We start from the raw sequence: 14,809 nt of genomic DNA on the forward strand, positions 1-14,809 counted from the left end.
CTCATTTCAATCAAGTTTGTGTATATTTTGTTATTCAATGAATCTTTTAATCACATTACCTGTTGTAGTTGCTGGAGTGATTTATCTTATCAGGAAACAGCGAGAGTATACATGGGGTAAGTAGAAGATGTTGAAATAATTAAAAAAATCACGAAATTAATATTAATAATTTGCGTAGGTTGGGTGAAGAATAATTCAAGTTTAAAAGACAAAGTTTTCATCATAACTGGAGCCAATTGTGGACTGGGATTTCAGACAGCTAAAGCACTAGCTAAACGTGGAGCAACTGTTGTACTAGCCTGCAGAGATCTGATTAAAGCAAATGAAGCAATCGCAAATATCAAGTTGGAAGTTACTGATGCAAAATTGACAGCACTTCCGCTGGATCTTGAAGTTTTCGACTCAATAAAGTCATTTTGTAGAGATATAAGTCGAGAATTTCCTCAATTTGACTGCATTATTAACAACGCTGGATTATCCATAAAGACACCATTTGAAACTGATGAAGGAATTGAAGTTCATGTAGCAGCAAATCATTTAGGACATTTTTTGATGGTAAATTTGTTACTGGATCTTATCAAGAAGAATAACGCAAGAGTTGTCATAGTTTCATCAAATTTACACGAAAAGGGAAAGATTAATTTGGAGAATTTCTGGAAATTAGTGGATACAAAACATCCTAAGCAGCTTTACGCAAATAGCAAGTTGATGAACTCTTATTTTGCTAAGGAACTGTACAAGAAAGGAATTGATGTTCATGTATGCAGTCCTGGATTGTGTTATACAGATTTATACCGTGATTACAACATAAAGTTCTACCATTTGATAGCCTTTTCTCCAGTGATTCTTCTATTTTTGCGATCAGCTGAGCAAGGAGCTCAAAGTATAATCTATTGTGCTACAGATAATGAAAATGATGAAGAAAAGAATCCAAACAACTCGTATATTGTAAGAGATCTTCGTCAGTCAAAGTCAAAGATCAAATTAGATGATGATATTTCTGATAAGCTGTGGAAAGAAAGCATGCGATTGTGTAAATTGGATTAAAAGCCATTAAACTATTTGAATCGATATTAATTTTGGGGAAGACAATTCAAAATGAACAATTTAGAAATTAGGAATGAATTAGTTGATAATTATGAACATATTGATAGTAATTTAGAGTATATTATTGAAAATATCCTACAATCTGATGATGGAAGTGATGAATACAAAAATTTGGAATTGGATTTTCAATCTAGTATAATTAAATCATGTAATTGTGAATTAAATAGCTGTGAAAATGATGGCTGTCTTCATGGTGGAAATTATAAAATAAGAAATAATCAGCTAGTGCTACGGGAAGATCGAAAATCTAAGGATTTAATTTATGAATGCAATGAGAATTGTGAATGTTCAAATGTATGCTTAAATAAGTTAGTTCAATTCGGTCCTATTGATGGACTAGAAATACAAAATTTTGGTACCAAAGGCTGTGGATTAATCACCACAAAGAAATTATTAAAAGGAACTTTCATCTGCGAATACGCTGGAGAAATTCTTACAAAATCTGAAGCAATTAGACGCGATCAATCTAATAATTCTATGAATTACATTTTATGTCTCAACGAAATCTCATCAGAATCAAATTCCAATAAGATTCAAACCTTCATAGATCCAAGCATGAAAGGAAATATTGGAAGATATCTTAATCATAGTTGCGATCCAAATTGTGAGATTTTAAGCGTTCGTGTGGATTCAATCATTCCAAAAATTGCTATTTTTGCAAAAAGGGATATTTGTGAAAATGAGGAGCTTACATTTAGCTATGGAACTGTCGATTTAAATTTTATTAATGAAAATAATAAGAAATTTTGTTATTGTGGAGCTCAAAATTGTAAAACTTATTTACCAAATTTGACATTCTGTTAATAAATAAATTTTAAAAAATTAATTATGTAATTTTCTGCCAATTAGTCAAGCTACTGCCACAGAATGATTATTTCATCATATTCATATCAAAACATTTAAGAGGAATAAACGATAAAAGTATGAACATTCTGGCGATCTAAAAATAGAAAAATTTCTTTAGAGAAGATATAAAATATAATTTTTTGGAATTTGAATATGTCACACGATTATTTTACATTTACTCAATTGTACACAGTTATTTTGGGATCGCTGAGTATTATTTTAATGAGAAAAGAATAAAGTATAACAAGGTTCGAAAATTCTTCGAATTAATCAAAATGTCGGCCTCAAATCCGAGCGGCACAAATAAAGTAGACTCAGTCACGGAATTTTAAAGGCTTCGATTAACTTCCTTTATTATTTCCAAATGGAAGCCGATTCGGTTTGAAGATCACATGTCTGCTAAAAATAGCTTCCGAATCCCCTTTTGTTTAAAATATGGAATATAATATATCAAGGACCCTTAAGAGATCATCCATTATAGGTCGAATTCAAATTAAGTTCATCACAGTACGCTAAGAACCGATTGAAATATGCATAAAGTATTATACTTCACAAGTGTAAGCAGAAAAAAATTTCATGCAAATTTTAATCGTTTTTGATTGACTAACCGGAGTAAAATCAAGTGAATAGTAATGTAATAGGCGGGTTGGAACTACATGCTATACTTCTAAATTCCTACACACTTACTTCACACATTTTTCTACGAATTGATAAAATACCTAAATAAAAATGAAAATAAAAACATATGAATTGAAAAGAACCTTGACATTAAATTTATGAACCGGCATTTTTTCAATAAAATAATTTGTGAATCATCAAAAATAACAACAGACTGTATTTTGTAGCATGTGACAATTTTTTTTTTTTTGATAACAATAATATTTTGGTGTGTGCTGTGAAAATGTAGTTTTTGATTGTCATTGTATTCAAGCTCTCGGTTTTAATTCTACCCAAATTCCCTTTTCTGGCTTCATTTGGAAAGAATGTTTTTGAAATTTCAATGGAATTTGAGTCTTTTCGGTGACTTCAATGCTGAAGTTAAGCAATAAATAGAAGAAAATTATTTTGACTTCCATCAATGCAAATCTGCTGCCAATGCAATTCCTGAAATGTACTTCCAATGAGAATTCGAGTCCAAAATGATTTTCATGACATAAAACCTTACCTTGGACCAGCACCGAATGGCAAATAAGTAAAATCTTGAATTTTATGCTTATTCTCATCATTGAACCTTTCAGGATCAAACTTTTCAGGATTTGGGAAGTATTTTGGACTCCTGCAAGCATGATAACTTATTAAATTCAACATTTACTGGAGATGTAGTCATGCATTACCTATGGAACATCCATATTGGAATCAGGAATAAATTCACATTCTTCTCAAATTTCAACACTTTGTTGTCATATTTCAGTTCAAAGTCTTTTGTACATAAACGATCTGTCATTGGTGCTGCTGGCCATTTTCGAAGAGTTTCTGATATCACTTGATCGAGATACTTCATTGATTGAAGCTGTTCATAATTGATTTTCTGATCATCGCCAGTTTCACTAGCTGTTTGCAGGATTTCTTCATATAATCTTTGCTGGATGTCTGGATTGCAAGCAAGTTCATAAGCAACGTAGCTCATCGTTTGTGCGACCTGAAAAAAGGTTGAAGTTTATAAAGCATCCAGCAGGCATCAAAACCTAAAACTTACAGTTTCAAAACCAGCTAAGAAGAAAATAAAGCACTGAGCTGCCAAATCCATTTCATCCCACTTCCTAGTCACTTGTGACTGTCCAACATGTGACTCTTCAACTGTAGCAAATCCATCAGTGCTTGTATCTTCATTATTGTTGTTGTGTACAAGTTTTCCTTTTTTAGCTTCCAACATTAAATTAATCATGTCTTTGCGAACAATTCCTAATTTTTCTCTTGTTCTCATTGTCTCAATAAGTGCTTCCTGAAAAAAGTCACAGCTTTCTTTATCCAACAAATTTATTTTCAATGCCTTCATTAAGCTAGGAAAAGCAAGGTAACCAGCAAATTTGAGACCAACTTTAAAAGTAGCAAAATTTGTGACTTTCTTGGCAATTCTGTAGAAATCGTTTGTGGGATTCTTAAAGGAATTAACTTCAATACCAAAAGCACAGCTTGCAATGTTATCGCATGTGAATTTTGATGCAAAATCTTTGAACTCAAAATTGCTTTCGCCTCCATTTTGGATGTCCTTTTTAAGAGTTTCAGATGATTGAATTGCGACAGTGCTTACAAATTCGAACATTTGACGCATCTTGCTGCCTGATTATTTATGGAATGTATTGAAATATAGATTAGATAAAGAAAAGATAATTTAAGCATATTAACCAGTAAATGCAGGCGATAAAGTTGCTCGCATGTCTCTCCATTTTTGACCGCTAAGTGACACAAGATTTTTGCCAAATAATGGGTCTATATCCTCAGTAATCAAGACACGGTGGTCCATAAAATGATCAAAATCCTTTACTGTAAGTTGCTTTATTAATTGAGGATCTCTGATTATGACAATGGGCCGACGGAACTCGAATATGCCTGAAACTCTGTAATTTTTGGATCATTTTAGGCTGCTATAGTTTTAAATTGATAGAATCTGGTATTTTAAGCGACACAAATGAAGAAGGGTTCACCAGAGAGCTTTTAAGGATCCGTTAAAGCCTTTTTATTAACGAAAAATGAAAGCCGGCTCCGTATTTATCCCATACGACTACGAAATTTAAGTCTCCGTGACTCAGCCTTCTTTATTTGTGTAAGTTGAGAATTAAATGGATCAACACAAAAGTTCCCATCATCTTCAATCTAAATGTCAAAAGAATTAACCTTTCTCTCATCTACCCGTCCATCTACTTACTTTTCATTCTCAAACTCATTAAACCAATCGTCCAAATTTTCATTAAATGGCTTTGGTCTTATAATCATATTGATATTTGAACCAAAAAAGGGTTGAGGTTTTCGGAAAGGAATTCCTTGTTTTTGAAAGAAATCAAATGTAGATGTTGACCACTTATAGACGAAATACACGAAAACAGCTATTAAAAACAACAACAAAAATCCAGTCATTTTGATAATTTATTTTAATTCACTGACCGAAAGTCAAAAAAGCTGTTGCGACAGCGATAAAGGCTGTATGTTTACTGAGTCGTATCTTCACACTGATTGCTGGATATACTCTCAATTCTCCAGAGAATTTTATTTTAAAAATTCTCATTTAATTTACTCTTGATATGATGCAATCACATGTGAAACATTCAAGTGTAGAGATAAGTCAGCTGTTGGGAATCAAAGCATTTTGTAAGAGAGAATTGAAAAATTGAGAGAACTTAGTGATAAAGCATGTGAATTTTGTTTTAATTTATTCTTAGAAATGCTCAATTTTTTATTGCAAACTCATCGTGTGAACATTTTTTGTGAATATTTTAATGGATTTACATCATTCTTAAAACTTAATATAAGTACATTACATAATAATTGACCAGAAATACTGAATTGTTACACTCTGGGTTTTAATTCCACCCAAATTCCCTTTTCTGGCTTTATTTGGAATGGAAGGTTTTCGAATTTCAATGGAATTTGAGTCTTTTCAGTGACTTCAATGCTGAAGTTAAGCAATAAATAGAAGAAAATTGTTTTGACTTCCATTAATGCGAATCTGCTGCCAATGCAATTCCTGAAATGAACGATCAATAAGAATTTAGATCCAAAATGATTTTCATGTCATAAAAGCTTACCTTGGACCAGCACCGAATGGCAAATAAGTAAAATCTTGAATTTTATGCTTATTCTCATCATTGAACCTTTCAGGATCAAACTTTTCTGGATTTGGGAAGTATTTTGGATTTCTGGAAATAAAGAAAGTCAATTAAACTAGCAAATGTAGTTTCCTCAGGGACACAAAAGAATAAAGCCTTCTCCATATGTGTCGATCGGATATGTTAATGCCTTACCTATGCAACATCCATATTGGAACCAGAATACTATTCACATTTTTCTCAAATCTCATCACTTTGTTGTCATATTTCAGTTCAAAGTCTTTTGTACATAAACGATCTGTCATTGGTGCTGCTGGCCATTTTCGAAGAGTTTCTGATATCACTTGATCGAGATACTTCATCGATTGAAGCTGTTCATAGTTAATCTTCTGATCATCGCCAGTTTCACTAGCTGTTTGAAGGATTTCTTCATATAATCTTTGCTGGATGTCAGGATTGCAAGCAAGCTCATAAGCAACAAAGCTCATCGTTTGTGCGACCTGAAAAATGGTAAAAATTAATCATGGATCAACCATACATCAAAAGCTTAAACTTACAGTATCAAAACCAGCTAAGAAGAAAATAAAGCACTGAGCTGCCAAATCCAATTCCTCCCATTGTCTGCTTACTTTTGATTTTCCAACGTGTGATTCTTCAACTGTAGCATATCCATCATTATTGGACTCTTCACTACTATGTACAAGTTTTCCTTTCTTGGCTTCAAGCATCAAATGAATCATGTCCTTACGAACAATTCCCAACTTTTCTCTTGTTCTCATTGTATCAATAAGAGCTCCTTGAAAGAAGTCACAACCTTCTTTGTCCAACAAGCTTATTCCCAATGTTTTCATTAGTTTAGGAGACGTAAAATATCCAACAAGCTTCAATCCCATTAATGGACTTGAAAAGTTCATTACATTTTTTGCAATTCTGTAGAAGTCGTTTTTGGGATTTTTAAAGGAATTAACTTCAATGCCAAAAGCACAGCTAGCAATGTTATCACATGTGAATTTTGATGCAAAATCTTTGAACTCAAAATTTGTTTCACCTCCATTTTGGATGTCATTTTTAAGAATTTCAGCACTTTCGATGGCAACGGTACTCACAAAATCAAACATTTGACGCATCTTGCTTCCTAAATACAATAATTTTTAAAGAAGATAAGATAAGTATATACTATGACATAATCGACCTTGAAGTAGGTCATTCACATGTTGTTTTGAAAATATTGCTCACCTGTAAATGCTGGTGACAAAGTAGCGCGCATATCCTTCCATTTATCTCCAGTAAGTGAGACGAGATTCTTACCAAATAATGGATCTATATCTTCAGTAATTAATACTCGATGATCCATAAAGTGATCAAAGTCTTTAATTGTTAGTTGCTTGATTATTTGGGGATCTCTGATGAGGACAACTGGTCGGCGAAATTCAAATAGACCTGAAAGTCTGTAAATTTGAAGGTTTTATGTTAATTAAGATTCGACTTAGCTGAAGATTCAACTTCAAGATTATGCCAACAATTGCGATTTTTGACAATTTGCCGAATACCACAAGTCGGTTAATCGATCCTAAATTCAGCACTAGGCTGGCATTGATTTAAATTAAATCTGGCGTCATGCAAGAGTCACGCCCGTCTAAGATCAGATTGCTACACTAGAGCATCGCGACACTCAGTTCAAGCAGCACTGAATTAACCAATTGTGATATTCGGCTTTTTGTGTCCATTTTCAGCTTCAAATCAAGCCATACTAAACTCAAAAACATCATCAATTTCGCATATATTAAAGAAATTTCATGAAAAAACTAAAATATTGCACAGATTTTATATCTACATTTTACAGTTATGTCAATGACTAACCAAAAATAAATTCACATCTGTCAACTTACTTCTCATTCTCAAATTCATTGTACCATTCCTTAAGTACATCAATAAACGGCTTCTTTTTCAGCAGCATGTTGATATTAGTTCCAAAAAGTGGCAATGGTTGCCGATATGGAATACCTTGTTTTTCGAAGAAGTCATAGGTAGATGTGGACCACTTATAGATAACATAAACTAGAACTACCAATAAAGTGATAAACAGCAACATGATAACAATGATATTAAAAATTAAATCAACCACAAAAAATTGCTGTATTCCGTCCAAAAATCACAATTTAACTGTGGTTTGTCTTCTCTTTACTTTAGGTTATATTCTCTGCCGCTCTCTCAATATTTCAAAAATCTGAGTAAATTACTCAGGATTGAACGAAATGGCATGTGAAAGCTTCATGTGTTGATAAACAAATCCGATAGTTGAGCATTGAGTCATGTGGTTTTGTCTGTATCACAAAAAAAGGAGATTAAAATAATTAAGGCATTTTTGATTGGTAAATGCGTCACTTTTGTCTCGTGCGAGCTATCTTGAAATATATGAATTGGTTTTTTAAGTAGATTTTTCATAGTGACTGTATCGAATACTTGAACATCGATGCTTCTTTCAGAATAAAATTGTGTTTTATATTAAATGGTGAATGCAATGTATTGTGGAAAATTTCTGGACTACCTTCCATGAATCTAAAGCTTCAGCAAAATCAAATTAACCCCAGAGCAACATTGTCTAACAGTCAAAGAGCATGCTTTCATGGTAAGGAAAACCACTTAGGTGCCGTAGTAAAGCGGTCTCTTTGCCTGTTAGGAACAGAAGTGTCAAATATGTCGATCATCGTCGTTGAATTTAATTGCTTAATAAAGAACAAGCCTTTGAATTTTTCTTTCCAAATTTCGTATTTCTGTTTTACATTCTAAATATTAATGATATAAAGTGAAGGTCGTCGGCTCGAATTCAGCTATTTCCAAATTTATGATTTTTAAGAAGTTTAGATACTTCAACTGCTTAATATACGAGTTTAAGACGAAATTTGAGCTCTTAGTAACTTTAGATTAAGAAACGGGTAGCTGGAAAAATTGGAACTAGAGCAACTACATTACCTCACGAATCGAATATTGTTAGAACGGACCTGAAAGTATCACGTTACTCTGATCGAAACTAGAGCCTTAATTTATTTAAAAACCTGGTTATGAAAATTGTATTCTAGATTTTATATCAATAGTAAATATGAAATGTATTACAAATAATATTTAAAGGAATGAATTGTTCCGGACGATAACTTCGACAAATAAACAATAATCAATTACATTTAATGAATTTTTACCTTTTATATTTCCAGCTAAAACTATACTAAAAACATTTTTAATGAAAGTTGTAAAAATTTAAAGCGTTAAACATTAAAGCGGAAAAAAGCTGCATATCATTACATCATGCATTGATGTTGTAAATCGTCCATATGCCATCAAACACTTCATGCTAATATATGTAAAGGCTAGTAATAAATTTTATGTTTTCTCAGAATTTTCACAGAAAAGAAAACCAATTTGCATGTTAAATTAAGCATAATGTTGAAACAGAATTTTGTGCTTTTCATGATCAATTTTCAAATTTATGAAAATTCTAATATGCAAATTGTTTGATACAAGAACTTCAAAAAATCTAAACCAGCTTTAAATTAAATTCCAATTAATGTTTTCAATCTCAGGATTAAAATGTTCTGAATACCTAGGTTGATCCCGGGATTGCATAATGATCAATCCCTGTATAGAAAACACTATTCTCAACTGAAACACAAAAGTATAAATTCACCAAATTTAGTAACCAATTTTTGAGTCCATATGACTGTTGAATTCAGAACTTTTGTAGCGAAGCATTCTTCATTTGAGTTGCTCGGAGTTGTTAGCAAAAGGACAGTCATCGATAGAGTCAGCATCAGGCGCCATCTTCGAGATGCCATGAATCAAAGTTGATCTGTACGACCAGCAAAAAAAGGAAGTTTATCAAGTAATCAAAATTATTTGACATTCTTTTGAAAAGCTCAATTTAAATATTGTATTTTGGGCTTTTATCATTCTAAATCATAATTTGGACATTAATTATCAGTATAAAGCTTCCGAGAAAGCATATTATGCATTTTACTCTACAATCGATATTAATTTATTATATTGGTAAGTTTTACATGTATCAACATGACGTATTTGATGACGTACAGACGATTTACACCATCGATGCTATGGAATAAGCAGTGCACTTTTTTTCGCATATATCTTTAATGCTGCAATATAGTTTTACTTTATAAACTCGCTTCAATCACCTAAGTTTTATTCAGTTTTATTCAAACTTTCATCAATAATGGACATAGTTCAAACAGCTAGAAATATTATCAGTAAAAATTCATCAAATGGAATTGATGATCCATTTTATATCCTTAATCTTGAGGATGTAAAGCAAAAATACGAAATTTGGAAGGAGAAAATTCCTAGAGTTGTTCCTTATTACGCAGTCAAGTGCAACGACGATGAAAGAGTGTTGAAGCTTTTGAGCAATTTAGGTGCTGGATTTGATTGTGCATCAAAAAAGGAATTTACTCAGATCCTTAACTTAGGAGTAGATCCAGAAAGAATTATTTATGCACATACAGCAAAGCAACTTTCGCATTTGAAAGCAGCAGCAGATGAAGGAATTCAGAAGATGACTTTTGATTGTGAAGAGGAACTTCAGAAGATTAAGAAGTTCCATCCATATGCAAAAGTTGTATTGAGAATTAGATTTGACGCTAAAACATCTTTCGTAAATTTAGGACCAAAATTTGGTTGCAATCCAATAACGGAAGCTCCAAAATTAATTCAAATCTGCAAGGAAATGGATATGAATCTGATCGGAATCTCATTTCATGTTGGCACAGCTACAACAGATTATAAAGTTTATGGAAATGCTTTGGATGCTGTTCGGAAGTTATTTGACTTTGCTGAAACTCTGGACATGAAACTCAACTTTGTGGACATTGGAGGTGGATTTATGGGAGACAATCCAGAACTTTTTAACAAAATAGCATTGACAATCAATACAGCAATCGATAGAAACTTCCCATCTGAAGATATTGAAATCATTTCTGAGCCAGGACGATATTTTGTGGATACAGCCTTTTCAGTTGCAGCTCAAGTGATTTTGAAGAAGAAGTCAGAGGATGGACAAATTTATTACTTCATAAATGAGAGCACATACCTATCATTCTGTTACTATACAGATAAAGAAAAATTGAAATATTCAGTCATCAAAAAATCAAACATCAATGGTGATTCAGAGAAAAAGTTGTCAACAATATGGGGATGTACATGCAGCTCACTTGACAAAATGTATTCAGATATAGAATTTCCAGAATTAGAAATTGATGATTGGATTGTTTTTCACAATATGGGTGCTTACTCAAGAACAATATCTTCAGATTTTAATGGATTCTCCAACAGAAACTCTTATCTTTTGGGATGGAACGAAAAATCAGACAGAAAGTCTTTTACTTTAAGTTATGTACAAATGGAATTTTGAATTACGTTGAAAATTTGAAAGGAAGAAAAAAACATTAATTTTAAATAAAATTTATTCGAATACTATTGATGATATAGCTAGTATTAACTAGAAAAATAATAAAATAAAAATCACAATTTGTAACAATAGTTATTAATAAATATTTTGCAATGTTAAATGATAAGCATGTGACATAAAAATTTTCAATAGGTTTCTAAGAATTTTAAACACTTGAACTAGGTGGTGAAAAAGAAATGCAACGAAAAAACATCAATAGAGTATACATCAATATAAATGTCACTATATTAGTATGAGCAGTGGTGGGCAACATGTGTGCCGCGTCATATTGGTGTAACGTGAATAATCTCAAGAATGCCGCAAAAGTTTTCAACTGACTTGAAAACGGATGATCATTTAATGCTCTTTTTTCTGAATAATATAGAATTGATTCACTTCATTGATATGACGTATGAAAATTTTTTTCGATATGATATGTTGCATAAAAAAGGTTGTCCACTAATAAGTTAGAATATTGGCCAACCCTAGTGGACGAAAATATGTTCGTTAGAATTAGTCATCGACTGGACTTTAACTTTCCAACAAGTATATACAAGTATAACGTATTATGTCCAATTGGGCAATCAACATTTATGACCCGAAAATGCACTTGAATTTTATCAGTCTAATCAGATTTTGACAGTTTCGAGATAGTGAGATGATACATGAAGCTAAGTGGTTAAGCTAAGTACGACATAAAGTTACTTATATTATGCGTTTATCAAACATTTGATATGCTTATTTCAATGCATTTGAACTTCTTCATGTTAGATTGTTTTCTAGAATTCCTATGTTTATCAATTGTAACTTAAGTGTATTTATACATATAATAAATCACTATTTAAAAGAATAAAAAGCCACCACTTGAATTCAAATTGACAAGTGGGGATTTTCAGAATGATTTCATTAAGAAATACCTATAGAATATTATTACTTTCAAATAAGTATTACCTACAAAGAATTGTTTTATTTTAATTTATGATCCAAATAATCAAAAATACTTTTTATGACAAAATCATCAAATAAGATTAATTTCAACAAAATTGAAATTCGATGTTTACGGCATAGCTATTTATCTTGCGAGGTCACTGTCAAAAAATATGATGATGATAATTTTTTTTAAATATTTACAGAAAGGTCATTGCCAATAATAATTTTTTTCTGGTATCGCAATTGAACTTCCGTATTCTCTTCATGTCAATGTGTAAAAAATTATCTTCGTCATAGCATCAGCTGATTTTGTATATCCAACATTTAAATAACAAGCTTCGTTTTTCTTCTTCCTTTTCTAAAGCAATCTAAATATTTCGCATACATATTGTTAACAATGATATTCCACTGTTGTTTTCGTTTTCGTACAGCATGTGCCGGTTTGTTTTGTGTGCAACTTAATATGCGATCTGCACGTACACAAAGTTTAATGACCTTCAGTGAGAAAAATAGTTTGCGAATTTTTGTGCGTAATTTGACTTTTTCGATTAATTTGATTAGGTATTGATACTTTCGTGAGCTACACAAATGAAGAAGGCTTAGCCACGAAGGTTTTAAGGCTCCGTTAAAGATCTTAAACCGAATGTATATCATTTTTCATCTAATGTGGGACTCTGGCATAGACAGAAACGGTGTTAATAAACAGACTTTTTGTGTTAATAAAAGAGCCTTAAAAGCTCCATTGCTGACCCTCCTTCATTTGTGTCGCTCGGGTCTATTGATTTTAATAATAGAAGCTTTATGACCATCCAACATTTAAAAGTAAGGACATTTTAGGAATTAAGAGCATCAAAAGAGCATCTTTTATTAAACGTCATACATAAGTGACTTAAAAGCATTCAAAACCAGTTTCTACTGATAAAAAGAGTTAGGAAAAAGGTAGTGCAGCAATGTGTTAAATGATACAAATAAAAATGAAGCATAAATTTGTAGAATGTTAAGTAATCTTCAAGGTTACCATTTTTTTCACTTTCACAAATAAAGCCAAAATTGTTTTGATAAAATAACCTTGTTGAACACTCATTGATGTTTTGATGTTTACTGAAGAGGTCACCAATTATCTTAAAAATGAAAAAATAAGCAGACCAAGTTTATTGAGGATATTTATACCGTTGCAGCGTTCAATGAGAATATGCAGTCTGGCTTTTTAATTCACTACAAAAGCCTCATCTTTAGAATGATACGCAGATAGAAGATATATCTCATAAAGTTGATTATCATCAAGGAGAAAGCAACATGGTGGGAAAAAGCCTTTGAAACGATTAGTAATACCTGATTAGAAATAATTAGAAATCCCAACTTGATGATTCTGCATAAGCAAACAACCACTTTTCCTATAAGTCACCTAATAAATTTCCCACCAGTTGAGTGGGCAAAATTTCCCATCATGCTGTTTTTCCCAAGTTTTTCCCTCGGATTTCTCTCATTCTTAAAACTCAAGTGCATTATTTCTTATCACTAGATATTGTAAAAACGGTAGTTGAACATGAAGGACACTTGTTAAGAAAGGGGCTGTCCACTTATTACGTATCGCTCTTTAGGAAGGTACTTGACTCTAACTTAATGCCGGATTTCATCGAATTTGACATGAATTTAGAGTCATGTTGATCTGGGTCCAGATTTTCAGCAATTTCTAAGCCATGTCTCCTTCAGAACCCCTGACACTTTATCAATATGTTTATCTCTTTAAGTGTATTATTTTTTAATCATAAAGTTGTAAACTATTGTTTGCATAACAGCTATTATCGTAAAAATAAAGATATTAAAACATTGTGATTGTAAAGTTTATCAGTAATTTTAACGTCATCATCACGTTTTTGAGGGAATTTTAATGAGTGTATGCTGATTTAGACTGCAAGAATCAGAAATGGATATCCGTATTAAAATCTACACTCGTTTAAGGTTCGGACAAATGAGTTTTCTAAGCAAACAGCATGTGGACGACTTATGCAGGAAATATAAAAAATTATGAAGGCTTTTTCGAAAGTAAGCAAGTCACTTGAATCATCCTGCAGCAAGTTCTCACTTAGATTCACAATTTTTACACGTACGAATTCTTTGCATCAAGACACACGATTTTTCTAATACGTTCAACAATTCATTGTTTTTAAATTGAACTAGTTAATTATGCGTGATTTTAAAGCAGTTAATTAGCAGGATTTTCCAGAAAGTACTGCTGACAATTTCAAATTTTCCTGACTAATCTGACTTAAAATATTCTTAATTTGACCTAAACTGCCAACCCATATGCCACATATTTCGCAAATCTGTGCTAAAATTGCGTAAACTCATCACCAAATGAATGCATCTAAATTAAATCAAACTGAGGAAGCGAGCAATAGCTCGTAAGATTAATGAAGCATGTTATCAAATGTAGATCATCTACAAAATATTAATTTGTGTATTGCTTCACGTTTACATTTTAAAACAATCGCACTTTTTGTGCTTTCGTTGAACTTGAAATCTTTTTACAGTGAAACCTCGACATTGGATTTACTTGGTGCTGCATTGAACTTCATTATAAAGTTTATAGACACTTTATTGGGTTTTATAAAGAAAAGCCATTGGAACTTGTCAATTGAAATTCTGTAGAAAAATGTTAAGACATTGAAATTAGTTTATTGGATGTGCTGAGGATGTGCGATGA

The 14,809-nt window shown here is 32.0% G+C and overlaps 5 protein-coding genes across 5 annotated transcripts; 3 read left to right on the forward strand and 2 right to left on the reverse strand.

The window, feature by feature from the left end:
- The first annotated feature begins 5 nt into the window (after window positions 1-5).
- Window positions 6-1,182, forward strand: LOC139095043 (retinol dehydrogenase 14-like). The gene is made up of 2 exons (XM_070646294.1): window positions 6-116; window positions 179-1,182. The coding sequence occupies exons 1-2, from the start codon at window positions 38-40 to the stop codon at window positions 1,045-1,047; spliced, it is 948 nt and encodes a 315-aa protein (XP_070502395.1). The 5' UTR covers window positions 6-37; the 3' UTR covers window positions 1,048-1,182.
- On the forward strand, window positions 1,099-1,911 carry LOC139093893 (probable histone-lysine N-methyltransferase set-23). The gene has a single exon (XM_070644750.1). It carries the CDS (start codon window positions 1,099-1,101, stop codon window positions 1,909-1,911), a length of 813 nt encoding a protein of 270 aa, XP_070500851.1.
- A 792-nt stretch (window positions 1,912-2,703) lies between these two features.
- Window positions 2,704-5,113, reverse strand: LOC139095034 (probable cytochrome P450 9f2). Its single transcript, XM_070646283.1, has 6 exons — window positions 4,820-5,113; window positions 4,300-4,511; window positions 3,650-4,233; window positions 3,288-3,592; window positions 3,119-3,229; window positions 2,704-3,057 (listed from the first exon to the last, which is right to left on the reverse strand). Exons 1-6 carry the CDS (start codon window positions 5,026-5,028, stop codon window positions 2,880-2,882), a joined length of 1,599 nt encoding a protein of 532 aa, XP_070502384.1. The 5' UTR covers window positions 5,029-5,113; the 3' UTR covers window positions 2,704-2,879.
- A 201-nt stretch (window positions 5,114-5,314) lies between these two features.
- LOC139095054 (probable cytochrome P450 9f2) lies at window positions 5,315-7,888 on the reverse strand. Its single transcript, XM_070646305.1, has 6 exons — window positions 7,607-7,888; window positions 6,954-7,165; window positions 6,275-6,852; window positions 5,913-6,217; window positions 5,697-5,807; window positions 5,315-5,635 (listed from the first exon to the last, which is right to left on the reverse strand). Exons 1-6 carry the CDS (start codon window positions 7,807-7,809, stop codon window positions 5,458-5,460), a joined length of 1,587 nt encoding a protein of 528 aa, XP_070502406.1. The 5' UTR covers window positions 7,810-7,888; the 3' UTR covers window positions 5,315-5,457.
- Window positions 7,889-9,942: 2,054 nt separating this feature from the next.
- LOC139093905 (antizyme inhibitor 2-like) lies at window positions 9,943-11,136 on the forward strand. The gene has a single exon (XM_070644761.1). It carries the CDS (start codon window positions 9,943-9,945, stop codon window positions 11,134-11,136), a length of 1,194 nt encoding a protein of 397 aa, XP_070500862.1.
- Window positions 11,137-14,809: the final 3,673 nt, after the last annotated feature.

Source organism: Chironomus tepperi, unplaced genomic scaffold (assembly GCF_022539635.2).
Source record: "Chironomus tepperi strain 1889 unplaced genomic scaffold, CSIRO-AGI_Ctep_v1 contig_33, whole genome shotgun sequence".
NCBI classification, from domain to species: domain Eukaryota; kingdom Metazoa; phylum Arthropoda; class Insecta; order Diptera; family Chironomidae; genus Chironomus; species Chironomus tepperi.

Coding starts and splice junctions, on each gene's coding strand:
- LOC139095043 (XM_070646294.1), top strand. CDS start 38: ATGAATCTTTTAATCACATTACCTGTTGTAGTTGCTGGAGTGATTTAT. Junction 117..178: donor ACAGCGAGAGTATACATGGG/GTAAGTAGAAGA, acceptor TAATTTGCGTAG/GTTGGGTGAAGAATAATTCA.
- LOC139093893 (XM_070644750.1), top strand. CDS start 1,099: ATGAACAATTTAGAAATTAGGAATGAATTAGTTGATAATTATGAACAT.
- LOC139095034 (XM_070646283.1), bottom strand. CDS start 5,028: ATGACTGGATTTTTGTTGTTGTTTTTAATAGCTGTTTTCGTGTATTTC. Junction 3,593..3,649: donor TCTTAGCTGGTTTTGAAACT/GTAAGTTTTAGG, acceptor ACCTTTTTTCAG/GTCGCACAAACGATGAGCTA. Junction 3,058..3,118: donor CCATTCGGTGCTGGTCCAAG/GTAAGGTTTTAT, acceptor AGTACATTTCAG/GAATTGCATTGGCAGCAGAT.
- LOC139095054 (XM_070646305.1), bottom strand. CDS start 7,809: ATGTTGCTGTTTATCACTTTATTGGTAGTTCTAGTTTATGTTATCTAT. Junction 6,853..6,953: donor TTTGTCACCAGCATTTACAG/GTGAGCAATATT, acceptor TATTGTATTTAG/GAAGCAAGATGCGTCAAATG. Junction 5,636..5,696: donor CCATTCGGTGCTGGTCCAAG/GTAAGCTTTTAT, acceptor CGTTCATTTCAG/GAATTGCATTGGCAGCAGAT.
- LOC139093905 (XM_070644761.1), top strand. CDS start 9,943: ATGGACATAGTTCAAACAGCTAGAAATATTATCAGTAAAAATTCATCA.